Below are 20,468 nucleotides of genomic sequence, written 5' to 3'. Positions count from 1 at the left end.
GGGAGGATGTCTGTTGTACCAGGTCCGAGAAATGCTTTGTCTCCTGAGCCCCCCAGGGGACAGCCACATACATTTTCAGATGTGCCGAGAGCTGAAATTGATTGGATCCAGGCCACATTTGGCTGGGGCTGGGGAGCCATGAGGCTGAGCTGGTCTCTGCTGCCACCATCTGGATGCACAGCCCACCACCTCCTGCTACGAGCCTGTGGGCCTGAAGCCAAAGCGGTCCATCCTCACTCGTGGCTGTCTGGGCTCTGGGTTCTCATCAGGATGTCATTGTGTGGCTCTGTCAGGCTCCCTGACCTGTCCCGCACATGCCACACCCATTCTTGAGAATGTCCTCATCCAGCCTCCCTGAAAAAGATGGGGGTTTATGGGTGAAAGAAGGAAACATCCACAGCTGGCCTTCATCAATCCATGTTGAGCTGTCCAAAGCAGAGTAGGCCTCTCTCTGAGCCCGGATGTGCCCCTTGCCCGGAGCAGGCTGGCTTCCTTCCAGACGTACAGTAAATGCCATGCAAGCGTCAGCGCCGCCTTCAGAGATAACACATCCTTGTGCTCATGCGGCCCTTGGCCGTGTTACATGTTGTTCTGTGAGGGTTACTCAGATCTGAATGTCTGTGAGTATCTTTTACTCACAGACCCCAATGACTTTGTAGTTATCATATAAGAAAACCTGGGTCAGAAGTATTTCTTTTTAATTGCTCTTTCCTTTTTTAAAAAAAACCAAAAAAACAAAAAAAACTTTTCATCTTGACTTGTTTTGGGAGGAGGGGTAACTAGGTTTATTTGTTCATTTATTTAAATGGAGGTACTGGGGATTGAACCCAGGACCTTGTGCATGCTAAGCACGCGCTCTACCACTGAGCTATACCCTCCCTTAAGAAGTACTCTTTCCAGCAAAAAGAACAGGAGAGATGAGGACAGGAAGGCACTAACACCAGGTTTGTCTCCTTGGGGCTTATGAGCCAACTGAAGGGAGGCATGGCCTTGGGGCACGGCAGGCTTGGGAGGGGGAACGGGGGTGTCCCCGTGGCTGGACCACAGTGTCCTAGACACACTCTCAGGGTTCTTCTCTGTGCTTCCCAACAGCGCCCCCTGCAGGAACCTTGTGGCCCTTCCTCAGGCCCATTCTCACCAGCCAGATGGGGAGTCAGTGAGCCCCCAAATCTGGTTTCCCCAGACCTGTGGCCTCGTGTCCAGCCTGGCCTCCTTCCATACCCTGAGGCCTCCCCTGGTCTCCTCCCCCAGCCTCCAGAGGAGGGAAGTGATGGTCCACAGCTGGGCTGGCGCCACCGGACAAATTCTTCCCTCCAGAGTCTCCGGTGTCTCACCTACAAAATGAGGGGCCAACCTGACATCTGTCAAAGATGCCTGCCTATCTCACTTTCCTAACATTCACCCTGCATGACTCACTCAAGACAGACCCTGGTGTGACAGAAAGGCTTGGCTTGGGAATCAAACACACCTGGGTGTGACCCCAGCTCTCCCACTCGTCACCTGTGGAACTTGGACAAGTTGGTCCAATGCTTTCTCGCCTGTGGAAATAGGACTCAGCGTTCACTGTGTTAGCTTGGGGCCTCCAGGAGGCAGATCCCTAAACAGAATTCAGCCTGCAAGAGATGTACTGGGGAAACACCTGCGAAGTATAACGGAAGCGGCTGGAGGAGGCGGGGAGAGCCTCAGGGCAGTGTGCGTGTGGCACGTTGCAGGGGAGGATTGGGAGGGAGAGGCTTGGACCGCAGGGCAGCCCTACGGAAGTTTCTGCCAGGCTGAGGGTAGTCCTCAGACCATTAAGAGGAGGCCCCTGTCCCACAGGAACAGGCCTGCTCTTGTAGCCCTGCCACGGCTGGAAGCAGCCCAGGAAACGTGGCCTGGGCACACACGTGGTGGTGAATCAGAGGGTAGTGGCCGGGCCCGGCCCTCCACTGTGCCTGTCCCTCCGCTGTGCCCCCGCCACAGGAGGTCTGAGCCAGCACTCCCGCGGCTGCAGCCGTCCCCACCCCACAAAGACTTGTGCACAGCAGAGCTGATGCATCTGAGGTCCTACCACAGAGTCCGCCGTGGAGAGGTGCCCGGTGAGGGCAGCGGGCAGATAGCATGTTCACATGATAGGACTGGCCATGTGTTCTCCAGCAGGCCACGGAGGGCGCACTTTCCGCAGGTGTTTGAAAAGGCTGCGCCTTCGGGCTACCATAGGCTCTCATTTCCATTTCCCATCACACAGCGGGTCCCAGCCCTGAAACCAGGCCCCTCTCAGAAATGTCAGCACAGTCCTCAGGGCTCCATCTTCCAATCGGCGACCCTCCTCCTTCCTGACATAGCTCTGACAAGCCATGGCTGATCCCCACTGACATGCCTGGGAAGCAGAGAGAGCTTGCTGAACTCACACTCATTTTAAAACTGGAGGGATTAGGGATGCCCTTGACCTCCTCTAAGAGCCTTGAGGCTGTTGCGTTGGGAGAAGCAGAGCAGTGGGAGCTTTCAAGAGAGCATCGGAGAGGGGGCGGCTCCCACCCTGTATGTGCACAGAGCCTGTGGTCCACGCAGTGCTTCCTCAGGCACGCCCCCACCGGCAATCAGGACAAGTTAGGACGACCGGCAGCCAGAGGTCACTGAGACCCAGGTTCCAGTTCCAGTAATTAGCTGGCTGACCAGGGTTACTTCTGTTAACCTCCACGAGCTTCAGTTGCCTCTTCGGTGAATGGAAAGAGTGCCAGCTCCTCCCTCAGGCGGTTATTTTGTGGGTTAAATCAGACCATGAAGCCCCTGGGGACATACTAGAGACTCCCTAAGTCTGATCATACTTTTCTTTCTGGGATGAAAAGGTTTAATATGAAATAACGAAAGTGCTAAATCACAGGTGGAGCCTTGGCCTTGAACCACCCAACAGCTGTGCAGCCCAGTTTTCCTTTCAGGAAACTCTTACTCATTAAGCACTTGTTGTGCGTCAGGCAGTGCACTTGGAATCTTGTATTCATGATCTCGGACTCCTTACAACCCTGCCAAGTCCATAGGGATCAGCATCAAGAAGTGGCTTCCCTAGGGGGAGGGCAGAGCTCAGAGGTAGTGAGTGCTTAGCAGGTAGCAGGTCCTGGGTTCCATCCCCAGCACCTCCATTAGTAAATAAATAAATAAACCCAATTACCTCCCCCGCCAAAAAAAAGAACCAAAGAATGGGAAAAAAAAGTGACTCACCTAGTGTGATACACAGCAGAGTCACACCTGCACCTTTGGCATGTGGTCTCCAAGGCCATGCTTTTCCTGCAGCTGGGCTGGCTTCTGGTGTGTCAATGAAATGGTGTTTGAGAGGCCCCAGGAGCTCCCCGTTAGGCATGTGATCAGGCCAGGAGCACCAACAACGTGTGAAGGCGAGAATGCAAGGAACAGAGCTCTCCGTGCCCTTCCTGCAGGGCAGGACCCCAGTCCTGTGTCCTAATCAGGCCCAGGCTCACAGCAGTGGCAGTGTGGGCTCAGCCCAACCCTCTCCTTATGGTTTGGGTTTCTGCAGCTTGAATTCCCCCACCCCCACCTCACCACCCCAGGAGCAGGGTGAAAAGTAGTGACAGTGAGGAACAAAGACTCCAGAAAAGGGGCAGAGGACTTAGGGCCTTGCCCCAGGCCCTGACACTTACTGTGACCTGCGGCAGTTAAGCCAGAGTCTTTGCACCCTAGTCTTCTGGTCTGTAGGATGCGGAGGGTGCCCTAAATGAGCAGAATTTCAGGCTGATTCTGCAGCCTCCCTCCTCACTCCCATTCCTCCTTCAACCAGTTGAAGAAAGGGTTCTTGAGAAGGAAAGGAGACCCACAAAATTTGAAGAAGTCTCTACCAGCCAGTCTAAAATTCCTTTGAGCTCAAATATTCAGAAATCGCCTTTCTATTTTGAAAATGTTTGTAAGGGGACCTGGAAGAAGGGTAAGCAAATCAGAAGTTTTACTGATAGAAACAGATTGGATGGAATGGAAACTTGCCTGATGGCTTGAATGGAAATTCGTCTGGAAGGCTTGTCAGGTCAAGATGCCAGCGAGGCCAGCAGCAGGGAAGAGCATTCCAGGATTCTTCAGCCCACAGGGCTCTAGGCTGTGGGCCCCGAGGTCTCAGCCTGTGAGGTGCCAGGTTTGCAGCTACCCTACACCCTGGCACACTCGGGCCCCCGGATGCGGGCCAGACCTTCAGGGTGCTGTGGACAGAACTGGGCCTCCACTGCCCCCTGGTGGCCACTGCCACCACGGTGCTGGCCTCTGTGCACGGCTCAGCCTGGGCGTCCCCATAGCTCTGCCCACCCCTGGCCCAATTTCAGCCACCCTTTGGGCTCTGGTGATGGCGAGCCTGGGCAGGAGGTACCCAGTCTCCATTTACTGGCTTTTCCCCCAGAGGGCTTCTGTTACCCTGGTCACTGCATCACCCGTTCCACTGTGTGACCCTGGACAGGCCAGCACACTTCTCCGACCTCAGAAGCCTTCCAAGTCGGCATGTCCGAGCCACTCTGCGTCTGAGCCACTCTGCTCACAGAGTGGTTTATCAGCAACATACAATGCTCCCTCCTCCCAGGGCCTTCGAGTCTCGGGACTGAACAGACAGGGTGTCATATCGCACGGTGGAAAGCCCCCGGCAATCCCATTTGTGCAGCGCGGGCTCCCCGTCGGCATTTGGCATGCCTTTGTGAGGCAGACTCGGGGAGGGCTGAGAGCACAGACTCTGGACTCCAGATGTCTGGGTTTGCTCTTGGGCAAGTCACTTCACCTGAGTCTCCTTTTCCCTGTCTATAAAATGGGGGCCCTACTGGTACCAACCTCGTGGAGTTACGTGGAGGATTAAGTGAATTAATATTCAAAAGCACTTGGAACCCTGCCTGGCATATAAATGCTATATACTGTTAGTGGCTTTTTTTTTCGTGATGATGGTGGTAATGCTGATGATGCCAGAGCAGCTGTCTTTTCAGGGTCCGGGACCTCTGCCACCAAGGCCCTCTGTGGAAGGCAAGGGCTCATTGTGTAAAGTTCCCTGGGCTCCATCCCTCTCTGCCATGCTCCTGCTCCGACTGAGAAGGCCCCTCTTCAGTCCAGCAGTGCAGCTCAGCACACATGCCATTCTTTGCAGCCAAGCTGGGGGAAGCCCTCCCACCAAGTGAGCAAAGCCTCTCCTTGGAGCAAACTTAGGGGCGACCCTGCAGCCACCACAGCTAGCCGAAATTACAACCATGCCTCTTGCTCCTGAGCCCGTGAGTGCAGCCTCTAAATAGCGCTCTGGCCTCACCTACCTCACTGCCCAACACCTACCTCACTCCAGCCACACTGCTCACCCACATTGTTTGTCCCCCACCCCCCACCTCAGGCCCTTTGCACATGCTGTTTTCTCCACCTGGGACACACTGCCCAGCTCCTTCCCCATGTTCTAGTCTCAGCTCTAAGGTCACTGCTCAGGGAAGCCCTTCGCGACGGCTCTAAAGCAGCCTCTCCCCCAGCTCCCCTCCGTTATCTTTCTCACTTGGCCATGTTTTATGTTCTTTGAGCAAGTTAGCTTTCATGTTGTCTGGTCCCTCTGCACCGTCCATACACACGCTAGGAGGGAAGCTCGGGAGAGGAGAGCAGCCGTGTCTTTCTCTTCTCTCCCTGTCTCCCAGCACCTGGCACAAAAGTAGAAGCTCAACATAAATTAGACATTTTTGAACAAATGAACAAATGAATTAAGGGGGCAAGTGGCTGCGAGCGCGCCCATCACCGCCCCATCTCTAACTCGGCTCTCCCCGCAGCCGTCCTGCTGACCGTGTGCTGCCTGAGGAGGAAGAAGAAGCCGGCCAACCCCGAGAACAGCCTGAGCTACTGGAACAACGCCATCACCATGGACTACTTCAGCAAGCATGCTGTGGAGCTTCCGAGGGAGATCCAGTCCCTTGAAACCTCTGAGGTAACAAGCCCCCCACCAAAGAGCAGCCCCGGCAAGGGCTGCCGCTGCGGGGAAGGCGCAGGTTCGCAGGAGAGCACGGCGCATGCGCTCACGTCTTAGTGCCTGGCTCCTCCCAGCGTGGTCCCTGGGCCAGCGGCAGCAGCGCCCCGCCCCAGCCCACCTGAATCAGGATCTGAATTATCTAGAATCCCCAGGTGAGGGATGAGTATTTGCCCAAAACTCCTAACCCAGCTGGCCACTGAGAGAGCTGGGCTTTGAACCCAGGTCTCTGTGGCTGCCAAGTCCGTGCTCCTTTCCACTCTCACGTGGAAGGTGGGGCAGAGGTAGCTGGATTAGACACGGCCTTGCGTGGGGTTGAATGGAGTTTGTACTTTAGTCTTAGTTCGCGGAGGGTCATTGAAAGCTTTGAGCTTTGTGTGACCTAGTTTTAGATCTAAAAGAGTGTCCTGATAGCCTGGTGAGGGCACTCTACACATGATCAAGGAATGGATAGGAGGGAAAGGGGGGGTAGTTTAGTGGATGGATGAGTGTATGAGAGGACAGACAGAAAGCCTAGGAATAGGTAGGTCACCTAGGAAGCAGGTGAGATGGCCCAGGAGAGATGGTGGACACCTGGGTAAAGGCAGGGGGTGGGGGCTGAGAGTTCTGGAGGTACAGCCTCCTCTCCTCAGCAGATCCATCCCCCCGGCAGCCAGATGACCTTTTATAAACATAAATGTGATCACATCATTCCTGTGCTCAAACCCTTCAGTAGTTCCCCGTTGCTTGTAAGTTAGAGTTCTAAGTCTTTGCAGGTGGGCCTGTCCCCACCCAACCCTCCAGCCTCCTCCAGGCCCCCCCCATTTGCTAAACTCCAGCCACACCCATCACTGCATCAGGTGACATCACACTCCAGGCTGTGTGAGCTGTTCCCTGTCCTAGGGGTCTTCTGTTCCTCCCTGGCCCCCTTCACTTTCCACCTTGGCAACTCCGCCCCATCACCCGGGGCCCAGTGTAGCTGTCACTGCCTTGGAGAGGCCTCCCCTGACTGCCAGGCTGGCTTCACTCTCCTGTGGCGTGGTCTCAGCTCCCTGTGCTTTTCTGACATGGCATTTATCTGGGTTGGAGTTATGCAGCTGTTGGTTTGATAGTGTAGTTGAATAACTGGCGGCCCCCACATTGCTAAATGCAAGGGGGCAGTTCTGGGCACTCATTCCACACGATCTACAAGCAGCGTCCGCACATTTTCTCTAGTGGCATCTGGTGCCCCACCCTGCCCTGTCTGTTCTCCCCCAGCTTCCAGCTCCTCCTGTCTGCAGCGTTGGTTCCCTGTCCTTTCCCCGCCTCCAGTCACCGGAGGGTCCCAGCCCAAGCCTCCCACTGCCTCTCTTCTCCTTCTGCTCGGTTCCATGACTTTAAATCCCATCTTCAAAGTTGACTAGTTTCTGCTCCAGCCTTGTCTCCCCGAGGTCCAGACCCATGGGCCCAGCTTCGACCGTACGTCTAAAAATTCAGGAGCCTGAGACTGAACTCTTGGCTCCCCCTCCCACCCCAACACCTGGAAGCCCCCCACCCCGGTGTTTCTCAGTATTAGATGGCACTGCCGGCGCCTCTTCTGCCCCCACACCCCACATCCAGAATGTTAGCACACCATGGGGTCTTCCTCCCTGCGAGCATCTCTCACCACCGGCCCTGCAGCGCCTCGCCCAGGCTGCCAGCTGCCTTCATCCCCGGAACCCTGGATTGCTCCAGTCCCTTCCCCTACGGTCTGCTGGACCTCAGGCAGCCACAGCTCCTCCCAAGCCCCAGAGGGCTCCACTTCACACCTTGGGCAAAACCCAGATTCCTCTCAGCAGGCGCTTCCCTGGGTGGCCCCGCCCCCCTCCTCCCCACCTGCCAGACCATAAGCACCTGCCCCCGCCGCACTGGCCTTTTGGCCCTTCATCCGAAGTAGTGAGCTTGTCCCCACCTGAGAGCTGGCCCTTGCGCCTGTCTGAAATGCTCTTCTGGTTGCCTCCATCCCTCACTCCCTCCAAGACTCTGCTGCAATGCCACCTCCTCAGGGAGGTCCTCCCTGACTGCTCTATACAGGTTAGAACCTCACCCTCCACCCCTTGGTGCTCTGTCCCTGGCCCTGCTTTGCTTTTCTTCAGAGCACTTCTCACTGCCTGACATTGCACCCTTCTCGCTGCTGACTGCTGTGCTGTCTGTCTCATCTGCTAGACCATAAGCTGCCCGAGGGCAGGAGGCTTTTTGCTCTGTTCACTGCCCTATGCCCAGCCCATGGTAGCTGTTCGGTAAATGGTTATCACATGGGTGAACTATAAGCTTTGCTCACAATTTACCCATCACCCAGCCCAAAGCCTAACACACAGTGGACACTCAGTAGAAAAATCTTAGCTGAAGGACAGAAGGACAGGCCTCACGAAGGATTGACCTTTAGCATGGCCAGGGCACACTTGGCGTGGCAGAAGTGTTCCTGAGAACTGTGACAGTGTGTGAAAAAGTAGATTATTTGGCCACCGGGCTTGCCCACTTTGAGTGTGGGCTGTGAACCCCTGGACTCTGAATTCCTCGTAGTCTCTTTACCAACTGGTGAATGAAACCCGAAGCCAGAGGACGGTGCTGGTGAGCGCACCATCAGAAGGGCCCGGCTAGCACAGAACCCACCAGATGTCCCGACCCAGAGCACCAGGACACGTGGGACACAGGCCAGAGGCCCTGGCAAAGCGGCCACCACAGCAGGTCACACCCCAGGATCAGGGGGCCATGGTGGCTCCAGCGTGGGTTTACCACCGGCCCCTCCCAGCCGGCCCACTCCCCTGTTCTGCTCCATTCCCAGCCACAGCAGTTGTCCTCTCCCTGTGCTCAGGGGCCCTGCCACACCCACGCAGCCACCGCAGTCACAGGACACATTCCAGCATCCGCGTCCCCCTGATCCCGGGCCATGAGCTCACCGCCCGCCCAGCTGCCAGCTTTGGAGGCTGCCAAGTGCTTTGCCTAAGCAAGTTTCTCTGGTGCCCTGCTCCCCTTCTGGGCTGATGAAAGCAGCAGAACGGAACCCGGGCTGTATGGGCAAAATTGTGATGCCCAGAGGCGCTTGGAAACGTTTCTGTGCTTTCTTGTCTTTTTCCTTCCCCTCCTCCCTTTTCCTTCTTTCTTGCCTTACTTATTTCCTACAGAACTTTCGATTTTTTACCCAGTGAAATTTCCCTCATGCGGTTTACCCTTGGTGAACCCTTGCTTTGTGAGAACGGTAAAACCACAAGCCAGATCTCAGCCACCAAAATTCTCATCCGCAGCTCAACCCAAAAACCCAGTGCAGAAAGAGGACTTCTGTCCCCTTGCTGGCACACCACCCTGTTCTCCTTACTCAGACCCACGTCCACCCCTTGGATGCGCACTCAGCTGATTCCAGACAGTGAAGGAAACTCTTGTCTTTTGAAAAGTCATTTTACCAACAAATGGCCTTTCTTCCTTTTTCTCCTTATTACCCATAAAGCAATGCATACTTGTCAAAAATTGCATGTTTCGTTTAAGAGTCAACTTCAGAGTATTAATTGTGGCTTCTTAAAGTGAAGCCGTTTCTAAGCTGGTCTGGCCTAAGCCGGGTGCACTGAGGCCTGCTGCCCCATCTTTGTCCCGAAATAGCTGCAGACTCTGAGGCTTCCCATGTGGATCTGAGACAGGCTGTGACTTATTCTCCAGACGTATTCTGGGCCTGAGTCTGAGAACAGCCGTTTCGTGGCCCGCAGATGCTTGCAGTCCTTGGTAGTTGAGGCCAAAGCCATTCAGATGCCCTGAGCACATGGCCCATTTCTGGGCTTTTCCACTCCTGGGGCCGCGTAGACGGACTGAATTTTTCATTCACTACCTGTTTATTGTGCAGTCACACAGAGATTCAAATCTGTTCAGCTCAGCACATCCTGTGCTACAAGAAACAGGGTGAGAATTCTGACCAGGCTCTGGGAGGACCCAGGAACGGGAAGAATGAGCCGTGGAAGGCTCTGACGGGTGGGTGGCAGGAGAGGAGAGGGGCAGCGTTCGGGAAGGAAGAGCCGCGAGGCCTCCCAGAGGTCTGTGAGACCCAGGCAGGAAGGAGAGTGGACCCGGTTTTGCCCACTAAGGCAATGAGCCATGCTCTTATGTGAGTCTTGCATGGAGGGCAGTTCCATCCTGGCACCCTGAGATGGAGGTGGCTTAGGAAGCAGGACATCTTTTTTGGAAGCTGCTATAAAAATCTGAAAGACAAGCAGACAAAGCTCTACCTCAGTATCAGCAGTGAGGATGATGAAAAATGAGGTTAGGGGTGTGGAATAGGCGACGGGGATTAAGAGGTACAGACCTCCAGCTGTAAAATAAATAAGCCCCATGGGTGTAATGCAGAGCGTAAGGACCGTGGTCCATAGAGCTGTAATAACTTTGTATGAGGACGCATGTCACTACACATGTCACGTGATCATTTCATAATGTATGTGGATGTCAAATCTCCACGTAGTACACCTGAAACTCACATGATATTGTGTGTCAACTATATTTCAATACTTTTTAAAAAATGTTTACCAAGCAATCCCAGGTGGAAATAAACATCCCTGTGAGTACACGGTTCTTCTTTGAGAATGGCCACCCATGAGCCCTCTGCTGCTCACAACATCCCTTCCTCTCCCCCCCAGGACCAGCTCTCGGAGCCCCGGTCCCCAGCCAACGGCGACTACAGAGACACCGGGATGGTCCTCGTTAACCCCTTCTGCCAAGAAACGCTGTTTGTGGGAAACGATCAAGTGTCGGAGATCTAAGTGCAGCAGCCCTCGCTTTGCCGTTCCTTCCTTTTGTCTCTAAATTATCCACGTACAAATATATATTATAAATGTCATCTTTGTGTAACCCTGACTTGATGATAAAAAGTTTTCAGCTTTTTTTTTTCCTAAGAATTGTCAACATCTTTTTTATAAGTGTGGTTAGAAAAAAAAAATTTACAGAACGATCCGTGGCTTTATAAAATAAAGGTATTTCTAAGCAAAGCAGTTGCATTGATTGCTTCTCTTAATAACTTGTCCCAGCAGCCCCAGGCAGGGGAGGGAAGAGACTGACTGCACCAGTGGATGTTACAATGGCCTCTGAGCACTTCTTAAAGCTCTGGTTCCTCTCCACTCAGTGTGAGGGATCCCATTTCTGCCCCTTCGTATGCACACCAACGGAGGGAGCTGGGCCACCTAGAGGGACGCGACAGACTCATGTGCAAAGCAGGAAGAGGGAGCATCTCATCACCCCAAGGACGAGCACCCTGAACCTCGCTGTTGGCTGTCGAGTGTCATTCCATCCAAGGTTTGGACGCAGGCAGCAGTATGCAGCCCACAGGAATGCACCGAGGACGTCAGGCATCCTCGAGCCACGTCCCCCTAACATCCCACAACAGGGAGCTTCCACTGTGCTCTCAGCAGGACTGCTTTCCCTGGCGACAGAAGGCTCCCCTCCAAGCACATCCCTGTGTCCTCTCCACCACCCACATCTGCAGTGGACACTCGTGCCTTCTCTGGAGAGGGTTTGGATGTGGGTCCCAGCACTGGAGCTTTGGAATACTCACCCTGCTTCAAGGATCCAAGGTTTATTAGGGTTCACCTTGTTTCCTGGAAAGGCCATCACATCACGCTCTTGAGGAACGTGTTTGTGGAAGAAACCTTGACGTGTGGAGCTGTCGTTTCTAAACCTGCCTCCTGCGATCTTAAAAAAACAAGACTGCCAAAGGTGATGGCTCAGGAGAAGACATCACTGTATCCATGCTCAGGGCTGCAGACCTGCTTGGGGGTCACAGCGGGACGTCTCCCTCATTGTCCCCTCCATCGGTGGTCGCCTGCTGCCTCCCTCACCCAAGCTGCGTTCAACTCAGCTCAGCCAGCAGGGATCAGACCCTCAGAGATGCTAGAGGGGCTTCCAGAGATGGCTGTTCTCCACTTTTTCCCTAATAGATAGTGGCTGGGAGAGATGGTAACTGCTTTGACACTTCCTTTCTCTAAAAGAAAAATAGTTTGATAGTATATTTTGAATATAGATGTTCTTATAGTCAGATTGGGACCTGAACTTGAATGTTGACTCTTACATCCGTGTTGTTGCTGTGGTCTTTTTATCATATCTCTTTTCTTTCTTCCTACGTTTTCCTTAAAAAAAAAAAAAAGATGGCCTTCAAAAATGTGTGTTCTCAATGTCCTATGAACCTACTCAACGTTCAGTTTGGTAATTGTCTTTCTTCAGAGACTCTTCAGCCCACGAGAAGCAGGTTATGTGTTGCTCTGAGACTCATTTCCCAGTCTGCTCCTGTCTGCCCCTCAACCTTATCATAATATTTCTGTCAGTGATTGCATTTAATATATCAATGTGTGTGTGTGTGTATAAAGATATCTGTTTGTAAAGTAAAACGTATATATAATATATGTAATCAGAGGTACATATGTTATATATACATACGTGGGATGTGTGACTTATTTTTCCTTATCCACAGAATTCAGCTCCCATGTATATATAAATAAACCTATTTTATTAGCCAGAGGATTAAGTTGCTAATACCTTTTGCATTCTTTTCATTTTTAAATAACTTTTTCGCCTTCCTTAAGTACCTGCACCACCAGTCCTGTAGTTTTTAATCGATTTTAACAGTAAGTTGGGTTTTATGAGAGTGATGAGCTAATAAGATTAGCCATTTATCATTTGATAAAACAAATCTTTTGGAACATGTTTGAGATTTTTCCCCCCAAAACTCATTTGTCTTCAGGTCCTTGGAGACATTGATGTTAATTAAGATACACCGCTCCTCCCCCTCCCCTTCCCCGTGCTCGGGCTGTATTGTAAATATCTTTGGTCAGAGAAATCTGAGTTAACCTGATCCCCAAGTGTCACATCCCGTCCAGTAACAGTGCCTCAACCTGGCACCTTTGCAAACAACTTAGTCAGTGGCTTGAGCCCTCATTTAGCCTTGGACGATAGATGCTGGAATTCTTGCAGCTCCTGGGACCCCGGCAGTGTCACCTGTGTTCAAAGGATGTTATTATAACACTGTCTCCTGGGCACCATGGCCCTTCAGGGGGCACCAGAGGCAGTGTTCACAGCAGGAAAGCCACTTCTAAATAAACAAGAGACGCTACCAGCCTTTACTTGTTCAGGCTAGTTCCTTAATCTGTTCATCATATAACCAACACTGATATTTATAAAGTACCCTGCATGTCATCTCAAATAGACAAAGTAGAAGGGGGGGAAAATGGAAGAGTACGTAGAATATTCCAGTAGGTGACCAGGGCTCTTAACTCTGCTGGTGTGAACTTGGGCAGGCACCCTGTTCTCTGGGTGCTGGGAGACAGCGGGGGTCCTAGATACACCATGGCCTAGGAGTCAGAAGAGGCTTTCTCATCCAAGCTTGCTGCTTTCTAGACAGGGGACCTTGGGCAAGTCACTGCAGCTCTCCGGGCCCTCAGCACACAAGGGAGAAGCGCCGATCACAGGGCGTGTGACGATACTCTGGAGTTGTGCAGTGCGCAGCCCACAGGGCAGTGCACGTCCACCCTGAGCCTATCTCCTCGGGTGGAACTGAGAACTCAGTGAAGGATGGAAATCTGCACAGCACCAGATGGAGTCAGTCCTCACTAGCAGCTGACCCCCTGCCCCTTCTCTCCTGGAGGCTGCTCCCACGTTGCATGATCTGGGATAAATATCCATCTGTGTGTTTTGGTCACTTTGTATATCTAAGACAGAACTTAAATGCAGTGGGTTTAAGGTGCATTTTGTTATCCTGGGGCCACAAGATCCTTTCTGGATACTGAGGGCATGAATTAAAGCCCAGGGAGGGGGTGTCATCAAATCCTAACTTGGAGCACCCTTTAAGCTCTTACTGGAAAGCCTCTTTGTTTTTATTTATGAGTTTTCTGGCAGACAGGGAAACAGAGGTGTAGGGAACATCTGATACATAATAAGTGACCAACGTGTGTGGGACCAGAATTTACCCACGGTCCCTTGTCTAGTGGGTGTTGGTTAGAGCCCAGGTCAGTCCAGAAAGGTGGAGCAACATGGCCAAGGTCAAGCAGCTGCTGAACACAGTGCTGGAGGGAGGAAAGGTGCTAGGGAGGGACCTGAAGCTGCTGCCTGGACGGAGGGAGGGTGAAGGAACCAACAGGCTTAGTTTGTTTCTCTTGAGTCCCTGGGGCTGCTGCCCACCAAGGCGGGTTCACAGCCATCTCTGTCCACACTTACACATTCACGCGTTCACACACACAGCACAGGTAAGGATGTAGAAAGCCCTAACATCGGCCCTGGAACACCTGGAGCCAGTCCTGGCTCAGCCACACTCTGTACTTGCAATCTAAGCTCTCTGAGCCTCAGTTTACTCATCTGTGAAATGGGGCTGCTGGCTGCCTGCCTAACCCTCTCTTAGCTCGTGAAATACACAAGCAGATGAGCCACCCCAATGGCCTGCACTGATCCAACCTCCCCACCACCCGCAGAAAAATCTGGGAGGTCAGGCACATGACCCTGCGGAGAATGCATGAGTGCCTCTCTGCACACAGCCCTGGGCGGGCCGTTTCCCTTTCAGCTTGGTGAATGGTGGAAACTCATAGAAAACAGCAGACAAAGCAGCCTTGGCATAGGGAAGCTTCCAGAGAGGCCCAGTCACGGGGACACTGGGGCTGGAAACCAAAAGCCACTGGGCTCTGTAAACCCACTAGGCACAGCAGAGGCAGAAGGGGTGATGAGCGCGAGGCGAGTGGTGGTGGAAGTGCCCGCGGGCACCAGCTCCAGCATGTCCCTCCAGAGGCACAAGGCATCCTTCAGGGGAGCACAGTCACCATCCTCCCTGGACAGCCTCCCGGCCTCCAGGACCATCACCGTGGGTGGTCTCGTCCGAGCACCCAGGGTCTATGTAGGGATGACACCCAGTGGGCCCACAAGTGGCCTGGGTGCCCGTGTGACCCGCCGGGCCCTGGGCATCAGCAGTGTCTTCCTGCAGGGCCTGCGGAGCTCAGGCCTGGCCACGGCACCCGCTCCTGGCCTGGAGAGGGACCTCAGTGCCGTTGAGGACCTGGGGGGTTGCCTGGTGGAATACATGGCCAAGGTGCACGCCCTGGAGAAAGTCAGCCAGGAACTGGAGGCACAGCTGCGGATGCACCTGGAGAGCAAGGCTACGCGCTCAGAAAGCTGGGGTGCCCTCCGGGCCTCGTGGGCCAGCAGCTGCCAGCAGGTGAGTGCCTGGGAAAGGATGCTGACAGCTGCCTGCTGCACCATCTCCGGGGGGTCAGTATCAGAGAGCAAGAGTGCTGAGGCAAGGGACAGGGGAGTGAGTGGTCTGAGGCCAGAGAAATTGACCCTTACACTCTCATGCCAAAAATATCAATGACAGTGATAGCAACGATGACAATGGCTACCATTTTACTGAGCTGTATGCAGGGCCAGGCCCACGCCAGGCCCTCTGCAGACACTACCTCCTCCAGCGTTCAAAGCGATGCCACGCAGTGGTTCAGTCGTAGATTGCGTCTTTAGAGGAGAAAACTGAGACACAAAGAAGTAATGTGCCCCAAATCTCACAGCCAGAAGGGGGATGGGGCTGAAATTTGAACCTGAATTCTTTTGGCTCCCGAATTTGCTTTTGTCCCATCAGCCTGGGCTGGTTCTGTAACTTTTGTGTTAAGAAAGAGTTTTTATAGCCATCATCAAACGGAACACCAGCGAATGGGTGTGGTGTTAAAAATGATGGATAAACGGAGGTGGTTTCTGTACCCATCTTTACAGCACTGTCCGATAGAAATCTGAGCCATGTAGGTAATTGACAAGTTTGCTACCCACAGTAATAAAAGTAAAGAGAAACAGGTGAAGTTAGTATATCTTATTTAGCTCAATATAGTTTAAAGGTTATTTCAATATGTAATCAATAGAAAAAGTACCAATGAGATAACTTACATTCAAATAGAACTTCCTGCAAAGATGGAACTGTCCCATGTCCGCACCGTCTGGCCTGGTGGCAACCTATGGCTATTGAGCACTTGACATGTGGCTAACGAGACTGAGGAACTAAGATTTTCTTTTCTTTCAAATTTCATTCATTTAAATTTAAATAGCCGCATGTGGCCAGGGGCTATGTTATCGGCCAGAGCAGGACGCAGATGTTTCCCCTCTGCCCTTGCTTGGGCAGGACCTGCTCTCCAGGGTGGTTCTGCAGGGCGCCGTGTTCATCCGTCATGTCTGCCCGCAGCCTGTGGTTCTGATGCTGGGGCTTCAGCCAGCTTTGCACATCTCATCTGTCTCTTTGTGGGCGGCTTCTCCTCCCCTCCTCCCACAAGTGCTGGCCTTGGCATCCCTCTGAGCTAAATCAGCCTCTAGCCCAGCTGGGAACTGCCAGCTCAGACCCTCTGCACCCTGGGGCCCAGCACGCAGCCCCCAGTGGAGGTCATGGAACTTTGTGTGTGGCTGGGTACTGCTGGACAGACATGCTCAGGGGCTCCCCATTTGTCCTTCCTAGCTCCCATTTCACCCCAGGTTGCTTCTCCCTCCCCACCGGCTGGTGCCTGGCTGATAGCACAGGACACATGACATCCGATATTGTCCCGTCCACTTTACCCCCGGAGCTGCTGTTCTGCCTACGTCCATCTGCACTGTCAAGAGAGCCATCTTAGAGCAGTCTGGGGCCTGAAAGCAGGCAAATCTCAGGCAGCCATTCCTCCAGGGTTCTCTCCAACAGTGCTAGTTCCAAATATTTGTATCCTGTAGCCCATCAGAACATCCCCAGATCTTCCAATATTCAGCATCTGTCAGACAATTTCTTGCATTCAGATGCCACACAGACTTTTCATGAGAAGTCAAGCATCTCAATTTCTAGGTCAATAAGTATGGCCACAAAACATAGTCCATACTCAACAGAGATTGACTTGGTTTGGCTCCAAGGGCTTGGGCAACTTACACAACTTCTCTGAGCCCTCAGTTTCCTTTCCTGTGAAATGGGTACCATAATGCTGTGGGTAATCTAGCAAATCTGCAGATAAGTAAGTTGCATGGGTCCTGCGTGCAGGTAGACACAGACTGGGAAACTACAACTTGACAGCAGTATATACACAGAGCTGCGGGCTGGACGCCAAGACATTCAACCCCCACCACCAGTGTCAGAATCCCAAATGCGGGTCATTTTCCTTTTAAGGGACTCTAAGTGAAATCCTAGGTATGAATACAGAGTTCTCTTTTTCTTCATTTTTTTTTTAAAAACATGGACTTGAAGATACAGTTAGACCAACCTGTAAAATGGACTTATTTCTGTATCTCACGGTCCAGTCTTCCAGCCATGTTTAGATCTTTTCCCTCCAAAAGAACGAAAGAAAATTCTACATATCTGAGAAATACACAGGATTTTTCCCTCTTTGCTGTTGCAAAACTGACCCACACTGCCTGCCCGCCTCCAGGTCTGCACATAGGGCTGTAAGAGGGCTTTGCTGGTATCTGCTCTCCACCCTGTCTCTCCGCCCAGTCACCAGAATCATCTTTTGGACACATGGGATCTGACTGCATTATGTCCCTGCCCCAAACCCTCTGGCTCCTCATCACTGATAGGACATAATCCACAACTCTGGGCTCAGTCCACACGGCCCTTCCGAAGCCACCCCTGTCCCAGCCTCACCACCCACCTGGGAGTCCGTGAACACATCACTCACCTTCAGCCTCACTGCTCCTCTGAGATGCCTTCCTGCTCCTTCTATGATCTTGTGACAGCCTGTGCATGCATCCACTGTGGCAGTTACCGTGTTGTCCGTTGCATTTGCGTGTCTAGGACCTCACACTCCAGGCTCACTTAGGCAAGTGAAAAGGGCAGAAGCTGGAAGTCAGGGGAACTAGCATTGGGATGTTGGCTCTGCTGCCTACTAGCTGGGTGGCTTTAGTTCAGTGACTTAACTTCTCTGAGCTTGTTTCCTCATTTGCAATTTGGAGATCTCTGTATCTACCGTGCAGGACTGTTAAGGGGGGTTTAGTAAAATCAGCGGCTAACAGCCTAGAAAGACAGTTCCTTCCTGGCATTGCAGATACCTAGAGCCATGTATACCATCGACGCCCAACAATGGTGGGACCTCCCTTCAAATCCAAGCAAATGCCACTTGCTTAGACCAACCACTCATCTGCTTCGTGTCTGCCTTTCCCCATCTTCAAAAAGGATACACACCTCTCAGGGTCACTCTGAGCATGAAATGAAATAAGATGTGAAGAGGGAGGGGCTGCAGGCTGTGAAGGGCTGTGCACATGCAACGTGGCGTCCCCCGTCAGAGGGCCCATCCCCTGAGGGCTGGGCCTCAGGCCAAGGGCTGGTCCCCCTTTGGAGCCTTAACGGGACCCCTTCCCCCCCACCCCTAACAGCGCCCTCGTCACCCAAGATCTTTGTGGAGACAGCTTCCCCCTTAGCCCTATCCATCCCCAAATGGCAGGCGCAACTGAGAAACAAGGCCCTTCCCACTGGGCAGTGGGGCCCCTGCCTTCCTGGGCGCTGGTCATGAAGCCCTAGACCTGCCCACCAGCCGGTCCCCACAGAGCTCAGGGAGGACCCACCCCACGCGGGCCCCTCCCCCTTCCCGGCCTAGAGAACAGCACCCCCCTCATCGCCCTCCCCACACCGCCCCCCACCATCTATTTCAGAAAGTGCTGCCTCCTGCTCACAGGGCCTCGGGGGCAGCCACTGTGCTGAGTGTTCCTGGGCTCCAGGATCCCAAAGCTCCCCTTCCTCTACCCTCACTTGGACCTCTGGGCTTGGAGCTTCCCACCCATCTTTCCAAACTCCTGGCCCCAGCATTCCTTACCCTTCACAGCACTCCCTTACCCACTCCCCTTGGCAGCCCATTTTCCTCCTTCTGCAACCAACCCCCCGCCCCTTGCGCACCTGGCAGAACTCCTCCTCATCCCTCAAGTCCAGTTCAAGGGCACCTCCACTGTGAAGCCCTCCCTGATCTTCTTTGCTTCTTCAGGGTCCACACTGTGCCTGAGGCTTGGGATAAGTTCTCAGTAACTGAACCCTGATGGGTCCCAGAGAGACATGTCACCTCCTCCTTAGGCGGTGCTCAAACAGAGGAGCGAACAGGGACCTCTGTCACTTGAGAGCAGGTTGGGCTGGGAAGTCCACGTCAGCTGGGGAGCAGTGGGGAAATTCAGAGTAAGGGACAAGCATAACTTCCTTGTATGTCTACTTCTGTAGTTCTTCAAGAAAAGCGACAAAAGGGTTGGACAGGGATAGGGTCTGCCCTCCTGGCGAACACAGAGACAGCCCCGAGCCCTCCTGGGAAGGGGCCCTGCCCTGGAATCTCCCGCAGCCCTGCCCGCCCCCACCAAGAGCTTCCACCCACCAACTGTGAGGACACAAAGGCACACTTCCAGAAAAACAAGGAAAAGGGTGAGGGGGGAGAAGGGATTGCTGTCACTGTGCAAAAAGCCACAGCATAGAAAGCAACCCAGCTCCGGGCGCAGGGGGTTTACACCAACTGGGTCCGGAGAGCAGCCCTGGGGACACCATCTCCACCCCCATTCACTGTAGACGCGTACGAGCCTTTAGAGGACCTGGGGTCAGAGTCAGGGCCAGCTGCGTGGCCTGAACCCACGTGGCCCTGTGGGGCCCCAGCTCCTTGGGGTTTAAGGCTCTGCAGCCACCATCTTGAAGCTCTCACTAGCTGTGTCTCTGCATTTGTGTTTTGTAAGTGAAGTCCAACGGCACAGTGGAGCCTGTGTCGGGGAGTTGAAGCCTCGACTCAAATGGGGTCCCATTTCCCACTCTCCCTGGGACAGCCCAGTCCCACTCCCACAGAAGCCCCAGGCCCTTCTGGATCTCCACTCCTTACCCCACTCCCAGCAAAGCTTTGGTCGCAGGTGCAGGGAGGGCCAGGGAAGCAGCTTAGGGTGGGGCGTGGATCCAGGGTTGGCAGCGCTACAGTGCATCCAGCAGGGAGAGGGAGCACTTCTTGCCCACCTTTGATCCAGAGGCCTACAGAGTGGCACTGAGGTTCAGTACTCTTGGGGGTCACTTGTCCTCCATGAGTTAGGGTGGCTGGTCTGTGGGGAAGGAAGATGTCTGGCTGGACTTCCCCGCCCTGGCCAGGACCTGGCACATCATCCAGTGGCTGGAGGGAAGGGAAACCCAGTAGTGGTGGGCCACACGCACCCCAGATCATGGGGCATGGCCCCCCAGGTGCTTACAAGGGTCACACCTGCCCCCTGAGTATCCCTGTGCCCGAGGGACTGCGAGATTAAATAGCAAAAATTACCATGACAGGTCAAGAGAAAGACCAAGAAGAAAGGAACAGGCTGTATATTTTAGCACCTTAAAAGACCCCATTTTTTCCTGCTTTTTGAATGAGAAGCTTGTATTTTATTTTGCACTGGGGCCCACAAAATTATGGTCCTGGTTAGAGTTAAATGTACACAAAGTTCCTTTTCAAGTCCAAACCGCTCTCTCCACTCCTCAGCTATGTTAGAACTTCTCAGCCACTTCTGCTAAGCAGTAAAAATAGACGGAGAAACTCACAGGTGGTGGCCACAGAGGCCAAGGACGACCCGGGCACCAGCCCCCTGCTGGGCAGAAGGTGGC

The 20,468-nt window shown here is 53.4% G+C and overlaps 1 protein-coding gene and 1 long non-coding RNA gene across 5 annotated transcripts in view; one reads left to right on the top strand and one right to left on the bottom strand.

Moving 5' to 3' along the window:
• The window catches only part of TMEM108 (transmembrane protein 108), a 291,093-nt gene extending 280,185 nt beyond the window's left edge, over window positions 1-10,908 (top strand). For all 4 annotated transcript variants that reach the window (XM_074371221.1, XM_074371220.1, XM_074371223.1 and 1 more), the window contains 2 exons: window positions 5,754-5,908; window positions 10,561-10,908. In XM_074371221.1, the coding sequence (XP_074227322.1) occupies window positions 5,754-5,908; window positions 10,561-10,683 (278 nt within the window). In that variant the 3' untranslated portion in view covers window positions 10,684-10,908. The remainder of the gene's footprint in view (window positions 1-5,753; window positions 5,909-10,560) is intronic.
• Window positions 5,915-19,145, bottom strand: LOC105063261 (uncharacterized). The gene is made up of 3 exons (XR_006722219.2): window positions 18,774-19,145; window positions 17,563-17,698; window positions 5,915-10,128 (listed from the first exon to the last, which is right to left on the bottom strand). It is a non-coding gene; the product is annotated as an uncharacterized LOC105063261 (long non-coding RNA).
• Window positions 19,146-20,468: the final 1,323 nt, after the last annotated feature.

This window comes from Camelus bactrianus, chromosome 1 (genome assembly GCF_048773025.1).
Source record: "Camelus bactrianus isolate YW-2024 breed Bactrian camel chromosome 1, ASM4877302v1, whole genome shotgun sequence".
Lineage (NCBI taxonomy): Eukaryota > Metazoa > Chordata > Mammalia > Artiodactyla > Camelidae > Camelus > Camelus bactrianus.
This window is presented reverse-complemented; position numbering and strand designations above follow the sequence as displayed.